This window comes from Delphinus delphis, chromosome 10, assembly GCF_949987515.2.
Source record: "Delphinus delphis chromosome 10, mDelDel1.2, whole genome shotgun sequence".
Lineage (NCBI taxonomy): Eukaryota > Metazoa > Chordata > Mammalia > Artiodactyla > Delphinidae > Delphinus > Delphinus delphis.
In genome coordinates, this window is record NC_082692.2 from 81,365,025 (window position 1) to 81,383,057 (window position 18,033).

The following is an 18,033-nucleotide window of genomic DNA, read 5'->3' on the forward strand; positions in this document are numbered from 1 at the left end:
ATATCATATTTCCTATTTATTCATGTTTCACTTTAATGCCTAAATCTGCCTTTCCCAGGTTTGGAAACAATCATCTGTGCTGTCATTTTGAGGGTAATATATATAGAGAAGGGGTTGGCAAGCTTTTTCTGTGAAGGGCCGACAAGTAAATATTCTAGGGCCAGAAAATTTCTATCACAGCTACTTAACTCTGCTAGTGTAGCATGAAAGCAATCATAGACAAAATGCAAATAAATGGCATGGCTGTGTGTCAATAAAACTTCATTTACTAAATAGTCCCTCGGGCCTTAATTTGCCAACTCCAGATCTAGAAGGATATGGAAGAACATAGCCTTTCTTGCTCTTCCTCACACTGTTTGTTTTTTTCTTTTCACCACTATTATATGATTTTTCATTTATTTTAATTATTTGAACATATATTGCATCCTGTAAATAATATTTTTAAATATTTAATTTAGAAATGTCAAAGCATAATTTTTCCTCTCATTTTATTAAAACCTTGAATAAAAATAAAATAATTCTTTAGGATGATAATCTTTTTTCTTGCCGAAAGCAAACTGAGAGGGATGGACGTAGCATATAAACTCTAAAATAACTAACTAAAAGTGATTCACAGATCCAGTCAGGTCATTTAAAATTTCCTGTCTATTTTACTAATTCATGAGTTGAATTACAACTTAAATAGAAAACTAAAATTGAGCAAAGTGCCTCAACGCCATTACTTCTTACGTGGACATTACTGTTCAAGACAAATAAATCAAAGTCAAATATTTAGATGACTCAAGCAGCATCTATTCAAAAAACATGGTAACCTGTATGCATGGGTAAGAATGGACTCCAAAGAAATGGTGAGAAATTAATAGAATAAAATCATGACATTTCAGAGTTGGAACAGTCCTTACAGAACAATTGGTTCAACATAATTGCTCTATGGTTGATGACTGTAGTTACCATCTCTTATTTTTCTTTTCCAGAAAACACTGCTTCTTCTTATTGGATACCCAATTTCCTTATGGAATTACCCCTCCATTTCTTACTCTCAGCTCTGGTAGTTTGGGTGAGGGTGTTCTCGTTCTCAGGCCAACAAGAAGGTATTTAACCCAGTCTGGACTCATCAGAGCCCTGTAAACTCCTGGCCAGAGGACTGGTTCAGGGATAGGTTCCTGACCTAAAGTTGATCATCTCAATTCTGGAATGTGTCTTAGAATTACCAGGAGAGAACCAACCTCACCCTCCTCCCTTCCTTCCCTCCTTCCCTCCCCTCTTTCCTTCTTTCCTCCCTCCCTTCCTTCCTTCCTCCCTCCCTCCCTTCTCTCTCTCTCTCCCCCTCTCCTTCTCCCTCTCCCTCCCACCCTCCCTTTCTTCCATCCTTTACTCTTTCTTGCCCCTGCCCCACTCCTTCTCCCTTAGGGATGCTAAGCTTGAGAATATGTACCTGGGATGGCCAGCAGCCATTTTGCCATCTTGTGGAAATGGGCTGCCTGAGAATGAAACCAACACAGAGACAAGCTGCTATGAGATGCAGAGTTCACGTTCTGAGGCTCTGAGTTTCCAGATCTAGCCTTGACTGTAACCAAAAACATCTGCCTTTTGTAATTACAAGAACAAATTGTAATTACATAATTACTATTTCTTTTTTCTTTAAGAAAGCTTTTTTCTTAAGCTTGAGTTGCTTTGTGCCACTACAAGAGAATCTATACAAATATGAGAGATTATTCAACCCAAAAAAGTGAATGTTGGTAAGTGAAAGGGTCAGGACTTTAATCTCCTCTAAATCTGATGCTGGTTCTAGGAGACAGACATGGTAGACTAGCAAATCCATTAACATCTTATGTGCAAAGCAGTTTGGGTAAAAAAGTGTGTACGACTTTTCAAGCTTCTTGGATACTGAGTACTGTGTTTAGACTGTCAACCTCCTTTTGTGGATATTCTTGCTTAGGATAGGGCCAAGTTTAACAAATACTAATCAAATTTAAAGGAAATTATTTTTCACCCTTACATATAGTACAGTGAGACAAAGACTCGAAGGTGATGCCAGAAGGTCAGAAAATGTAGGGCACCCTGGAGGAGGTAATATATGGACTTCAGATCCACAACCAACACCAAGTGCCCCCACTTCTACTCTGTACTCAGTATAGCTGTGGCTACACACACACCAGAAATTCAATCCATAAAAATTTATGGAAGCTATACTCTGCTGAGCAACAGGGATACTACGCAAGCAACATAAACTCAATACTTGGAGCTTCCAAGAAAATAAAGCTTCCCACTTATTTGAAAATAAAGGGCTATTTGCTTGTTATTAACCCTGTTATAAAATAATCACATGAATGATTTAATTTCTTTATCCCCTCGTCCAAACTGTATTGATTAGAAATATCAATATGTACAGCCATGTGAACACAAGCTTTTACAAAGGGCAAAAGAGTCAAATATGTAGTTTTTGTCTAGATGACAGAGTATACATTATTTCTTTTACAATACTAACTAGTTAATCTATGAAAAACCAAAACACACTTAAAAAGACACTGTTAATATTTTTCATGCATTGCATAACAATTAAGAAAGGACATAAGATTGATCTATCAAATGAGCTCTTTCTCCATGGCAAATATGGATCTATAAAATAATGACTTTTAAACTTTTGTCCAGGGCTTCCTTGGTGGCACAGTGGTTGAGAGTCCGCCTGCCGATGCAGGGGACACGGGTTCGTGCCCCAGTCCGGGAAGATCCCACATGCCGCGGAGCGGCTGGGCCCGTGAGCCATGGCCACTGAGCCTGCGCGTCCAGAGCCTGTGCTCCGCAACAGGAGAGGCCACAACAGTGAGAGGTCTGCGTACCGCAAAAAAAAAACAAAAAACAACTTTTGTCCAGATATAAAATTTATGAGAACAATGTAAAAACTGGTAAAAAAAAAAAAAAAAAAAAAGACCAACGAAAAGGTTTGGTCTGTGACACATTTGCACATTGAGAAGAAAGCTGTTAATGCTGGCACCTGAGCCTCATATATGGGAGGAGGTTATGTCTGTGTATTTCCTTATGCAAACTGAGGTCACGTTTTAACCTATTAGACATCTGTGGCACTTACCTGGGCTTCTGGTGTGTACATAATGTTCATTCTTTCATTAAATAATCTCTTAACAGATATGGTTGCTGATAAAGTTGAGTAGAACTGGAATAATCCTGGGACAACCCAAATCTTCTAACTTTGGAGATATGCCTAAGACACTAAGGCCAGTGTCTTAGTAAAAGAAAAAAATGTTTGAGGAATAAAATGGATTAAAATAAGAAACACAGATATTAGAGTTTACAAAACAGAAGATTTTATTTGAATTTCTGTACAGATAAAAATTTACCAAAATTTAAACAAAAACATAAATCGCGTTCCCACCGTAAAAATGGACACTGCAAAAAAGCCGCATTCTCCCAATTACATTTTCCCAGGTGGTAGATTCTGAGGGAAAATGGGAGGGGAGAGAAGACAGAGACACTCACAGTGTAATTTAATTTTCAGTGTTGTCTCATCTTGAAATGAGCGTCAGAGATTTCCATAAGAATCAATCTTCTTCAGTTTTGATATTAAAAGGGACACTTCTACTCCAAAATCACAAATAAGGCTTCTGGCTTTATTTTTAGTGGGAGGTAAACAGCATATTCAATATTAAGGCAAATGGTAGATTACATGTATGGGGTACTGACTGCAGATCTTTCATTGTGAAATATATTTTGTAATATTTATGGATTTGCTAAACATGTTGGAGTTGGAAATTGTAAAAACTGTTGCAGTTTATAACACCTATCTGTTTCAATGTCTTAGCTGCACCTTTTGGTAATGTAATCTTGTCTGATTTTTTTTTTTAACAGCCTGTGATTTTTTGCTTGTTTGTTTGTTTTGTTTTTTTTAATTACACAGGTCGAAATGTTCACCAAAATTGTTGTAAATGAACCAGGGCCTGATCTCACATGCACACTGGTTGGCCACAAAGACTGCTCCCCAAAGCTGGCAAAATAATGCCTACGGAGCCAGCTCACCATGACAGGGAAGTATTAGAATGCACGGCATTAATTTAATGAAGACTATAAGAGAAATCAGATTATTTAGGCTGTTTAGATATTCAAGAAAATACAGATTGGAGTTTTTTATACAGTGATTCTTGCTCCTTCCTTGTCCGTTTTTTCCCCAGTGGGATAACCATTTTCTTCACAGTGATGAGAAAACCATTACTTTTTATGGGTAAATGCACTTCTTCTTCCAAGGGATCAGGACAAAGACATCACTTCTCAGCCACGCTGGCCACAGCTTTCTTGGCTGCATCCTCCAGGTCGGTGGCCGAAGTAATGGGGAGTCCGCTGTTACTGAGAATGTTCTGGGCCTCATGGACATTGGTTCCTGGAAGGGGGTGGGGGGATGGTGTACAGTCACTGAGATGGAACTGGAGGTGGTGCCCCAGGAAGTTTCGTACAATCTGAAATCATGGGATGCCCGAGTCTCCTAACACCATTTAATTACAACTCAGTTCAGCTTTTTATGATCCAGATCTGGCTATTTAGATATATCCAGATGACAAACTTATTTTTTTCTTCTTTTCACCTCAAATGCCTGGCATTAAAAAAGATACTGCCTGTATTTTCTCTGGCATTAAAAAAATGGAAATATGAGGTTCTTAGAAAACTGTGAACAAAGAAAGATTAACAACACCTTGTTTAACTAGTTTGAAAGAGGAAAATATTCTGAAGTGGATTTATCCCTTGATTGAATAGTCTGAATACGGAATCTAAAGAAAAAGTTATGTACAAAAAATGAGCAAGAGAATGGTAAAGCAAGGCGTTGGGATGGTATGCAGTACCGGCAGTAATACGTGAGGATGCTCAGGACTAATCTCTCTGTGGTCTTTCACCAGGAAGTAAATTAGATTCAGGTTCTAAGCAATGTCACTGACGGGAAAGATGATGTGACAAGATCTGTATCAAGTGATGGTCCAGCTAGAAAAAAAGATGAGAGATAGGACTTGCAAGAGGCTAATGGACATTTTTTACTGATAGAAGCTGAAATTTCTGCTGATAATCCACACTCAGGTGGACTTAATGTGGTTCTGGCCCATTCCAGAAGTCTTTCATCTTAATCATCTCTTAAAACGAAGGGTCTGAGCTGTGACCCAATCTGAGATCTGAAGTTCAGAGAATCTGCCCACCTAAGGCCATGAATCCACTGCTTGGAGACAATGACAGTATTCAACGTGTCCATCTATGCTTCTTCCTCACTCTATATAACAAAAAGGTCAGATGCCATGAAAATGAACATTGTAGCCTCTGAGGATGTCTCTTGGCCATTCCTTGTGGATCTGTAGCATTTGCGGGCCAAGCTACCCTACCCAAGTGTGTTCTTCGATGACTATTTAACATGCGAAATGCTTTTCTCTTCTTTCAGTGTGAACAAGTCCCTGGGAGAAATGTGATAAAATTTAAGTGTCTTAATGAAACATCTCATCTTACATCATCTCCCATGCTTTCATCTAGTTAGCAAGACAGAGCCTGTTTATAAACAAAGACCTTGAAATATAGGCCTTGGAGGACCTCAGAGTATAAATTAAAAGGAGGTGCTCAGGCAGCATGTTTCATACAAAAAGGCAAAGGCCAAGTTAAGGAGGAGCAGATGAGCTGAGAAGGTGGTGCAGTGTTGATTTTCCCAGGACCCTGGGTCCACCAGAGCCATGGTGAAGGGGACACTGGGCACTGTGTCTTCGGGTCAAGGCTGACTCACTGCAACTTTACACAGGAATCTGACCAATGGCCTCTAGGGCAAACAAGAACTTGAAAGGTAGGGAAGTTGTTACCTAAAATTCCCAGCCACCGATCCTGGCTGGCCACTCTATTAGTTGCATAATTTTGGGTAAATCATTTAACTCCTTTGTGCCTCAACTTCTTTATCTCCAGACATAACATTGTGATCATCTTCCTCATAACTAGTACTGATTAAGCACTTGCATACCAGTGCAATGCTAATCTTGCACACCAGATATAACGCTAAGTGACTTACATGAGGCATATGAAAACTTTACAATGACTATGAATAAATCCCATTGTCCCTGTTTCACAGATGAGATAACTGAGGCACAGAGAGGTTCATAGGGGAACTTCTCCATAGTCACACAGGTTGTAAGAGGCAGAGATGGTACTTGAATCCTGCTCTCTTTAATTATGTTCTAACGACATGCTGGTCTGTTTCCCTGTCTTTAAAATGAGGTAATAATGCTGGTAGCACAGGTTGCCATGAGAAGCAAATGAAATAATACACGTGAAAGCATTTTGTAAAAGGCAAAGTCTCTGTGGGAGTCATGGCTGGCTGTCTTCCAAGGATCCATGCTCCTCTGCTACAGGGGGGAGAGCTACTGCTGGGAAGTGGCTGCCCAAACAGGAACTGCGTTTCCCGGGTCCCCTCGCAGACGGGAGGCTCATGTGACTGAGTTCTGGCCAATACACTGTGAGCAGAAATGAAAAACATGCCCATAACATCTCCACTGGTACTCTCTATATTCTCTCTCTCGGTTTTCCTTGTCTGTCTTCTGGAATGCTGTCAGCTAAGACAACCTTGGAAGACACTTTTTTCAGATGACAACGACTCCCTCAGCCCGGATGCTTGAGTAACCCTGTAGAGCAGAGCACCTGCCTCACTCACTGTCTCCGACTTTATATGAATGAGAAAGAAACTTCTAGTATGTTGCCTCTGACATTTCAGCACATACATGTTGTTACGGGAGTGAGCATTACTTTAACTAACATACTACTTTGTAAGGGTGGGAGGCAGCTTCTAAAATGGCTCTCAAATGATTGATCCCAACTTCTTGGTGCTCACGCCCCTTGAGTGTGGGCTGGAGCCAGTGACCTGCCTCTAATGAACAAGAATATAGCAAAAGTAATGGAAAGTCACTTCTGAGACGAAGTCCACTTTCTGTGTGTTCACTCTGACGAAGCCAACTTCCACACTGTGGGCGATGGGCTGCTCTATGGAGAAGCTCACGAGGCAAGGAACTCAGGGCAGCCTCCAGCCAAAAGCCAAGGACGAACTGAGGCCTTCATTCCAACAACCCATGAGGAGCTGCATCCTGTCAACAACAATGTGAGTGGGCCTGGAGGCGACCCTCCCCAAGGCAGGCTGCGACAGGACCCCAGGCTGCAACAATGTGATTGTACTTGTGACAGACCTTGAGTCAGAGGACCCATCTAAGCCAGCCCTGGATTCCCCACCACAGAAACTTCGAGATGATCAATGTTCCTTAGGTTAATCAGCTAAATTTCGGGGCAATTTGTTTCATACTGGTACTTAACTAATGCAGATGTAAAGATTTATTATTATTATTATTATTATTTTTTTGCAGTACGCGGGCCTCTCACTGCTGTGGCCTCTCCCGTTGCGGAGCACAGGCTCTGGACGCGCAGGCTCAGCGGCCATGGCTCACGAGCCCAGCAGCTCCGCGGCATGTGGGATCCTCCCGGACCGGGGCATGAACCCGTGTCCCCTGCATCGGCAGGCGGACTCTCAACCACTGCGCCACCAGGGAAGCCCAAAGATTTATGATTTCATTAAGAACAACCTCAGTGTGCATTTTGATTCATTTGGTAAAGTTTCAGCCAAGGTCCCAGAGGTTGAAAAGTAGGACAGAGGATCACACTGTGGGAGGTGTTGGGTAGCAAGCTAAGGGATTCCAACATTAACCTGTAGGCAGCGCTTTCATGGAGTAGTGACGCAGCGTGAATCAAAGCCCTGACAGACACAGAATCGAATCAGTCTTTGCACCAGGAGGTCAATGCAAGTTAAATATGGAAATGTTCATCTCCTTCAACAGAGACATGGACTAGAACTCACTCTCTACCTGGCCTCCAACCTGCCAGGGAACAAATCTATGTTAAGATACAAAAGGCTCTTCTCCCTCTTCCTTTCTCAATACACAGCTCCCAAGATCCCCATGCATTGCCCCAAGAGGCAGTCTCATCTGCCTGAACATTCCTCACCTTCTAATCTATCTTTCCTCCACGTGATTCCTCCCGTGGGTACAGGTCTCACCCATGCCTGCCAAGCTCTGTCTAACTGGACTGAATTAGCTGTGCTAGTAGTAGCCATAATAATAATAAAGGCAATAATAGCAGCTATCACTTAGCATGGGTCACACACTGTTTTGGGGTTCTAAGTACACTAGCTCCTTTGTTCCTCAGTAGCAACCCTGAGATAGCTTCTATTATTATCTTCCTTTTACAGAGGAGAGGACTGAGGCACAGATAAGTTAAAGGCTCGTCTAGCGAGCATGGCTAGTAATAGTTAGGAAGCAGTGCAATGGGCATTCAACAATGCTTGAAACATCCACGCTATACTTGAATAAGTCCTTCTTATGATTTTGTAAATATGTGTCATCATCATCGTCATAACAACAATAAAAAAAATCTCTGATTTACAAAGTCCTCCCACATTACTCTATTTGACCCTTACAAGGACTCTGTGAGGCCGATGTTTCTAAATGAACTTGTGAGTTCGGTGTTTATAAATCAGTTCTTTTTTTTTTTTTTAAGCCAAGAGCAGTGAGGCTTAGTTACTGATTGGCAGGATTTGGTTTCAAAATCCTTTGCTTTTCAGACGCTATTTTGATTTCCTGGTGACTCCTGTTTGACATTTAAAACACACAGCACTTTCCTATGCATGAGATCATCTGAACCTCAATGAGGCTATAAGCTATTTAAGAATAAGGAACACATACAACTAGGATGTCTCCTCTTTCCAATCTCCCCTTCTGGCTAAACCTTCCATCCCCACTGTCCCCTGCTCTATGAGGGACCACGGGGTATTCTCTGTCCCAAGGCGGACCTCGATTGTTCCCAAGACACTGACTGCACCTCATCCAAGGGTGGTCCAAACACAGACCATGGTCATTAGCTTGTCCAATTAGATTTGCTCTCCAGAGAATCTCAATGAGTAGTTTCCATGAAATAGAAAGTAGTAGCATGAAAAGGACTTACCAGTCACAAGTAAGCAGGTAAGAGAAAGGCTGTGCAAATACTCAGAGGGTGAAAAAGTCAAGCGAAGAGACAAGTGCTGGAATGATGCTCCTGAGGTCTGCCGCCAAGTCAGGCCCTCCTCTTCCTGAGGGCCAACTTTATTACAGTTCCTGCCCACTGAAAGAACTGTTTGCTCATGTTTAGCTGAGCTCCTTTCCATGTGTATGGTTGAAATAAGCTCCTGATCACTTTTTGGGGGGAGGGATAAATGGATTGATATAACCAACTAGCCAGTTCCTTAATTAATCCCCTCTTCAGCACCCAACGTAGCACCAGATATTCCCAAGGGGGAAAATGACTGACAAAGAAGTCTGTGAACCCACAGACAAGCTGCGGCTTTGGCCTGCTGTGCCCTCCAACCGGAGCTCTGTTGCCCTCTCTGCTGGGCAGACACCGTATGTCCATGGGCTACCTGCTTAAATGACATTTCTTTGGGGATGCCTTCTTGTCACTACATCCCAACCCCCAACCCAGAGTAGGGGACTGTAAAATGAACTTCTAGAATACTCTGTACGTCTAAAATCACAGCACTATTTGGACTGCTCATTGATGTTGCTCTTGTCCCCATGAAGCACACGCTTCACGAGGGCTGCCACTTGGTCAGCCTTGCTCACCACGTACCTCCAGGCTCAGCACAGTATCCCACACGCAGGATGTGTCTGTAGATGGACTGAAAAACTACAGATGGGCTCATCCATACAAAGTGTGCTCGAGGCGGCAGCAAGTGTGGGTGAGTCCTCCTCTGACCACCTTGCTGACCCAACACCCCCAAATAACACTTTTTCAGGAGGTTGAAATCAAAACCCCAAATGGCCTGAGAGAAAATGAGGAGGGTTGCTCCTGAGCTTTCTCTGAGTTCTCAGGGGCTTCACCTCTTTCTCTAAGAAGGTCCATGTATTAACTGGCTGTACTGAGTGCCCTTGAGGGAGGACTCCAAGCTGCTGCCACTGCTGGCCGCCCAGGTACAAGAGGCTGCCGTGCTCAAGGTTAACAACTAGCCAGCGGGGCCAGGGTAAGAGAGGGTGGGGCAGCGCCACACAAACACACGGCCCTTCTCTCCCTCCAGCTACTCCTGCAGGGCCATATCAAAATGCCTAATCGTTTCATCATTCCAGGATCCACTAAAGTGAATTTTAATTATACTTGCAGTTACACTTTAGTTACAGCCTTAATTATTAAGCACACACTAGGCATGCTCAGAACCAAGCAGTTTTGGAAGAGAACCTCACCCTGAAATATAAAGCTCGGGCACAGGAGTATGAGGAGGAAGGGGGCACATACAGAGGGGCCTTGGTCAGATGCAAATCTGTCACGTGAGGTGTGTGTGGGGGGGGTGTCAGAAACAGAGGCAAGAAAGAGAGAAGCACACACAGACAGAGACCAGATGAGACAGAAGGCATGGCAGAGCCTGAGGCAGGAGAGTCGAAAAGAAAGAAACAGAAAGAGAGGCAGGAGAGAGACACACAGAGAGACAGAGAGGGAGAAAGGGAAAGAGACAAAAAAAAAAAAAAAAAGAGAGAGAGAGAGAGGCAGAAGGGATGAAAGAGGAGACTAGAGACGGAGACAACTAAGAGAATGAGAGACAAAGAGTCAAACAGAGAGTGAGGGGAAAACAAGTGAGGTTGCCAAGTCCCTTCTGCAGCAGCCCTACCCTGACCCTGCCAGCATCTCCCTTCCAGCACCCTGACTGGTTTCTGCTCGGCCAGCAGGGCTAGGGACAGGCCAGGGAGAAGCAAAGCCAGGGCAGGCCCTGCTGCCCACCGACCCTGCCTTGGAGAGGAATTACAAGTCGCTTCCTGGTTCCTGTTGAGACAGCAGCTGGAAGGGGAAGTGGGGATGCACAGAGAAGAGGGTTAGAAAGAAAAACAGCAGTCACGGAAATGAGGTCATTGGAAAAGAAAAGAGGAACAGAGGGAGCCTTGCTGGTTTGCAGATTCCTTTTGTTAATGATATTATGTGAGCATTTCAGGTTAGTTTCTTCTTGATTCACCAAGTGACTGACATCTCCCATTCCCTCCCCAGTTTTTATTTCTAAATAGAAACCATCATAGCTGCTTTAAACTGTGACACAGAATCAAGAGTTCCAAACAGACTGTTTATGCCTGTGCACCCAATTACAAAGGAAATTGATCTCTTCCCCACATTTAAATTGTGCTGCTGACATGCTCTAATATTTATTAAACGCTGCATTGCTTTTTAACGAGGCTGCAGGACAACACTTTTAATAACCACCTATACAGTTAACTGATCAACTCATGCTGGTCGAACTTTAGGCATTTCTTCATATCTGCCTGTTGAAAGCCACTCAGCTAAATCATTACCTACCAACTGCATGCCTTAAAAACAGCAATATATAGAGAGTCGAAGGGGACAGATTTTAAAATGAAATCTTGCTCTATTGGTAGAGGATATTATAAAAAGAATAACAATAATTATTAAAATCTTTAAAAAATCTCCACCTCTTCTGCATGATTTACCACTGACTTCCTGCCACTGGGTGGAGTGAAAGAGCTGTATACGGAGATGCCAGGTTAATTTATCAAAATTTGTTCTTTGCTTTCATTACGTGGAGAGAAGACAACAGTAGTGGATACAAATTACAGGGCTTTGTTCAAAAGGTGCAGCCCCTCCCTGCCACTCAGGCCAGCTTTTTATTACAGGGCTGTGAAGAAAATCACTCTCTAGTCAAAGGGTGCAGAAGCTGTCTTTTTAAAAGTATTATATTAATAGGAATTCAGCTTTTTAAAAAAGAATACAATAGTTAGCACTTATTCAGTATATACTAGGTATAATAAATGGTTTTTGGACAAGTGACTAAAGGGGCTCACAAGTATCCTATCAGTTGAATCTTCACAGCAACCCTAAAGTTGACATCATTTTTATCCCCACTTTACAGATGAGGTGACTGAGGCACTGGGAGGCTTAGGAACTTGCCCAACATCCCCCAGCAAATCACAGGCTGAACCAGGACTAGAACCCAGGTTTGTCTGACTGTAAAACCACATGACAACCACACAGCCTTGGCCTTTTAGTGCTAGAAGGAATCCCAGGGCTCCTTTAGGGTAAGTCTCTTGTTCTCACTGGAGGAAACTGAGGTCCAGACATGTGAGATAATTTGTTCAGTCTAACAACCAGTGAGCCGTGACATACCTGACACAGCACTGGAGGGCTGGTGCTGTCAGGGCTAGCAAACCATGGCGTGGGGGACAAACCCAGCCTGCTGCCTCTTTCTGTACCACCTGGCAACTAAGAATAGTTTTTACATTTTTTAAACAGTTGGGGAAAAAATCAGAATAATATTTTGTGATATATGAAAATTACATGAAATTCAAATTTCAGGGTCCATAAATAAAGTTTCAGTGGAACACAGCCAAAGTGATTCATTTACAGATTGTCGACGGCTGCTTTTGCGCTACAGTGGCAGAGCTGAGGACTTGTGACAGAAACAGCATGGCTCATAAATCCTAAAATATTTCGACCTCTGCTTTGAGTAATTGAGTCTTTTTTTCCCTCCCCCTGGGATAGGAGAGGTCAGTGGAAGCAAACCAAATTCTATAAAGCAGCAGATTCCTCCTCAAATGTTCACGGTCCCTGTGCCCTTGATCCTCCTCCATTATTCTTTCAAGTGACAATCAGACAGAGGAGGTCCATTTTCTTGGTGACACGTAAATTTAGAAAGCTTATCACATCTCTTGTGCCTTGTTATTATACTGTCGGAAATGGAATAATTCATTGAGGATGAGAGGCAAAGCTCCTGCTGCATCAGTGGCCCTCATTCATCTGAGATGATGGGCATCTTACATCTAGCACCTTGCAGGCAGCCAGCGGAGTCCATCCATATGGAATCAGTCGAGTGTGGACAAGAGCTCAGATAAAAATGACAGCTGACATTTATTGAGTCAGGGATCATTCTAGGTTATTTTAAAACTAATCTGCTCCTTACAATAACCCTGTGAGGCTGTCATATTTTTATTCCCATTGCACAGATGAGGAAGCTGAGATTTAAACTTTGCTCTGTTACCAACTAGCTGAGCAACCTGGGAAAGTTACTGCAGCTGGATGAGTATCTTACTGAAATACCTTGTATCACATTTTATAAAAATTGAAGATAGCATAAGATAGCCTGTGGGGATGTATCATGCACACCTACTTGCCTCAATGATTTCTTCTCCCTTGGTAAGAAAACACCGAATGCCCAGGGTGTGAGTGTGACAGGCATTCCTATGATGACAGCAGGCAGTGGCAGGAAGCGGAATGCCAGGTTTTTTACAACATTTCCATGAATGGTGTGTATGCGTTTATGATCACACAAGCAGGTTTAGGATCAAGTCTGACATACAATTGTTGAGGGTTTATGACAGGTACCTATGCTCTTGCTTTCAACTACATGAACTCTCAAAAAAGTAACACAGATATTAATGCAAACCAAAGGTACAGGAGCCTTAATATTAAACTAAAATGGGAGGAACCCTCTGGCAAGTAGGACACTTTATAGTTCTGCACCTGCTGGGATAGGACGGTTCTTATAAAGAAGGAACATTCCTACATATGCCCTTATCTATCTGCATGTGGACTTCCCTTTCACACCTTCCTTGAGTCTACCTCATGGCTTTCAATCCATGCATTGATATATTCTAATTTAAGGTGATTGCAGGAATTTTCACAGGTAATTTCGGTGGTGTGAGACTTCTGTCTGAAACACTGGCTTTGGAACTCCACTGCTGCCTAAGAAGTGACGTGACTATATCACTGCGTAGGCTCTGAATGTATCTGGGAGAAATATTTTCCTGAGTAGACGTCATTGCTAATATTTTCCTGAGAAGAAGTTAGATTTGGAGAGCTTAATATTGCCTGTCAAATGCTTTGTTGGCTCCTAACAACATCTTTCAGAGCTGAGGATGGAGGGAGATTTAGACACTGGTACCATGGGAAGTTTCCAGAGTTCTAGACTTTCTAGTTCTAGATCTTGGTCTCTTCTCTACACCAGGCAACAAATGATGTCCCACTGTTTGCTTTCGTAAAGTAAGATTTACTGTGGCACCACCACGCCCATTCCTTTCTGTACTGTCTACGCTGCTTTGGCACCACGACGGCAGAGCTGAGTTACTGCGACAGGGAATACATGGCTCACAAAGCCTAAAATCTGGCCGTTTACAGAAAAAGTCTGCAGACCTTTCTGCTGCACCATCCAAATGTGTGGCCCTGTGTCCCAGCCTCATTTGGTGCTTCTCCAGCTTGAAGCTGCCACTTCCTACTTCTGATGCAGGGGCAGTTGTATTTCTAGGGAAGGAAGTCCCACCTATGCTCTCTTTGAATCAACAATGGCCACTAGCTTGGCTCAAGGGCCCTCACTCTCCTTACCCACATCAGTAACGATCAGAGAACTCTTTTCTGCTGAGCTGGGATATAGTCTCAGAATCTTTCTTGGCACAGACTGCAGGCAGCCACTGCTAATAAAGAGAAGGTGGCGTGAGATGAAAGCTATCTGTCTTCCCTGTTCTAAAACATTCCATGAGAAAGTGAGTCTCTCTGCTTAGGTAACTCTGCCTCCAGACAGCCTCAAGGTGGCGCTCTCTGGGAGAGGCTTATTACACCTGTCACCTGTAAAACAGCACGGACTGAACCTGCTTCAGTCTCTTCCCTGAGAGCAATGTTTCTCTCTCTCTTTCTCACTGATGGCTGATCAAATATGACTTTCAAGGGTTACATAAGGAAACTGAGGCATGAAGAAAGGAACTGACTGGTCACAGAGAAAATACTCAGGGAGCAGATGGTGGTATTGTGAGGCCATAAGCAGGATGCAGGATATGCCAGTCCCCATACCTGCCATGTTCCTTGTTAAAGTGCTCCACCCCCGGCTTCCGCTCAGGAAATCAACTTTGGGCTCTTGTTTTTGAAGAGATGTCCATTACCTAGACTGGGGTGGGCACCTGACCAAAAGGCAGCCCACTCCTAAGGTGACTAATGACCTGCAATGTACCTGAGGGGGCGTTTCCTTCCCTGCGGAGGGGCAGTCATTGGCATAATATGCCTTGTCTCTTCTTCGACTCTCATTGGCTCCATGGTGGCAGCGGAGAGCCTTATCCGGCTGAACTATACGAAAGGAGGAAGTCGGCATGTGCAGCCCAGCCCCTCCCTCTGCCTTTCCTTTGACACGCTGCTCACAGTGAGCCCAGGTCATCCTCTGCCCCGCGGTGAGAGACCTGCCCAAGGCCAGCAGTGGCCATGAATGGCTGTGGAGAGCTGCCTAATTCTGGGGTTCAGAGTAAGAAAGCTCACCGTTAATAATATAGCAAGGTACCTCCTTCAACTTCTTTGTTAGTAACGAAGGTGATATTTTGGTTTCCTTAGTCTTTTTTCCTATTTCTCACCAGGATCATAACCCAGATGGCGAAGAATCTGTTGGGTCCCCTCAAAGACCCCAACAACACGGCCTAGTTGGATGGGCTGTAGACAACAGGGGGGATGGTTATTACATAAGCTTAAAAGATGGATGACCTGTGCGATCTGCACTTCTAGGGAACACAGAGGGAGCAGGCTGGCCTTAGCGAGAGGCTGAGGGGGTAGAGTCACCAGGAAAGAACAAGAGGGAGTGAGAAGGTTTGAGTAGGGGGCTTTCCAGGTGCAATTCCATTAAAGCCTTACACTAAACCTCCTTTTTATTAAGGTGGTCGGAGAATCAAGTCATTACATGCACAAAAATAAAACAAAAACAAAACACTGCATAGCACAGAGGCCATCTTCCTCAAAGGAGCCCTAGTCCTGTAATTACACTGACTACTTCCTTCAGGTGCAGTAGGCTTTTTCTTGCGCAAGGCAGCAGATGTCCAACACGATATAAATTTCAGTTAGTCACGTGAACTACCTAGGGGTAAAATGAAAACTCAAATTGCCAAATATAGTAGATTCTTTGTCTGGAAACTTAAATATTAGATCTCAGAAAACTTTAACTAGCCTAATAGTTTAGATAGGTCCTGTGAGACCCGGTCTAAGGTTTAAGTGTGATGAAGTTTAAGCATTCATAAGTGCTTATCGATTTTGAAAATGAGAGGATTTAAGGCTCGATGACAGAAAAGGATTGTCTCCAATGTCACTGTCTCCAATGACACAGGGAGAAGATGCTAGTGATTAAAAGGAGGAGAGGAGATAGATGTCAACATGAAGTGAAATTTGTCCCAGTAAATAATCACCCACAGCAGACAGTGAAGGAGGGAGGAGATGAAGAGAGGTGAGTGGACACTGGCAAGGCAGAAAGGCAGGTGAGGAACTGGGTGTGTAGAAAACGGGGAGAGTGGGAACAGAGAAAAAATGGGAATCACACAGAGAGAGGAGAAGAGACGTGCCCTGACAGAACCCTCCTCCAGGAGCCACGTTCCCAATGACAGCCGCACCAGAACTGAAACGTGGACAGAAGGGAAGATGTGCTTGGTGAGGCAGGGACCAGGTCCATCTCATCTTGCAGGGAGCGGGAACTGAGAAAGGAAGAGAAGATGAAAACTCGGTACAGAGCACAGCTGGAAAATGTGCAAAAAGGCCAAGAGGCCAGGGGTGTTATCAGACGCAGAGCCAGACACCGGCCCTGCTGGGCATCTGCCCTCACTCTGCCCAGGATGGTGCCACCACTCAGCTGGGGGTCCCTTAGTCTCTGCTGACTCAGTGTAAAGCAGCAAGCCTAGGGCTCAAACATTCTGAATGAAAACTTTTCCAAGCTAGTCGGTCACAGGCAGTCTGCCAAGGGTCACTTTCTGATGGGAGTCAGAAGGATAATCTCCTCTCCGGGTCTCACACCCTAGCATAACTGAAGCCTTGCCGAATGGACGGCTGCCAAGTAGACAGACACAGCTGAAAGCTCGGTGGCTGTCTCTTAACGCTTGAATGCTCGGGGTTTCTCTTCCCCTCAAGCAGACCAAACCATCACACAGCAGTTTCCCTGTGTCCATGCTAAGGACACTTGATTTGCATTCCTCTGGCTGTGGCTCCAATCTGTCAGTATTTCAGGAAGCAAGTATAAAGAAGTGTCCATGGACTTCCCTGGTGGCGCAGTGGCTGAGAGTTCGCCTGCCGATGCAGCGGACACGGGTTCGTACCCCGGTCCAGGAAGATCCCACATGCCGCAGAGCGACTAGGTCCGTGAGCCATGGCCGCTGAGCCTGTGTGTCCGGAGCCTGTGCTCTGCAGCGGGAGAGGCCACAACAGGGAGAGGCCCGCGTACCACAAAAAAAAAAAAAAAAAAAGAAGTGTCCACGGAGAAGAGGTGCTGGTGCCTTATCGAGAAAGTAAGAGAAACAGAAGACAAAGTTTCTGACTTAGGGTTGTTTACGTTCTCAACAACTTCAGAGGGAGTTTAGGGAACATTAGAAAGATTGGAAAGGATAAGGAGGGAGACCACAAGGGATTTCTGTTTCTAACGACATCTGGAAAAAGAGAAGCAAAATGTTTATGTTGCTGAAACAAAATTTTGGTATTGGGTGGAAAAATCAAATTGAGAAGATCTGGCTAAGAGAAACAGGATCCAATCTGCAGATTATCTAGACTCATTAGTATTTCCTTATGAGCTTAACTTGGAATCATAATGAACACCTGAGAGAAAAGCAAATTCCTCTTCAGGCATATCTGAGACACAGAAGTTAGCTGCAGATTGAAGTGGGACAGCAAGAAGGGAAAATGAATTCTAAAAAAGAAAAGTTCTCTTAAGGTTTTGGCAGATTCTGATCCAGAACCATAAAAATGCCCATATGAAATCCAAAGCTTTGGCTAAAACACATCTGCACACTGAATACTCCAAGTTGTCAATAAATGCCTGTACATTTCTCAACAGTATCAGGGGTTGGGCTGAATTAACCATCTAGGTAATTTCTGTGCCAAGTATGAATACATTTCAAAAAGGAAAGAAAAATTAAACTCATTTCATTTTATTTGTTCTTCATTCCAGGAACAACTGTCTACAAGAGCTAAACTCCCCCAACCCGCCCCCAAAAAGTGTGCTTC

General features: G+C 43.6%; 1 protein-coding gene across 2 annotated transcripts in view; it reads right to left on the bottom strand.

Moving 5' to 3' along the window:
* Positions 1-3,300: 3,300 nt before the first annotated feature.
* SUCLG2 (succinate-CoA ligase GDP-forming subunit beta) overlaps positions 3,301-18,033 on the bottom strand; it is a 245,659-nt gene continuing 230,926 nt past the window's right edge. For both annotated transcript variants that reach the window (XM_060022865.1, XM_060022864.1), the window contains one exon: positions 3,301-4,390. In XM_060022865.1, the coding sequence (XP_059878848.1) occupies positions 4,275-4,390 (116 nt within the window). In that variant the 3' untranslated portion in view covers positions 3,301-4,274. The remainder of the gene's footprint in view (positions 4,391-18,033) is intronic.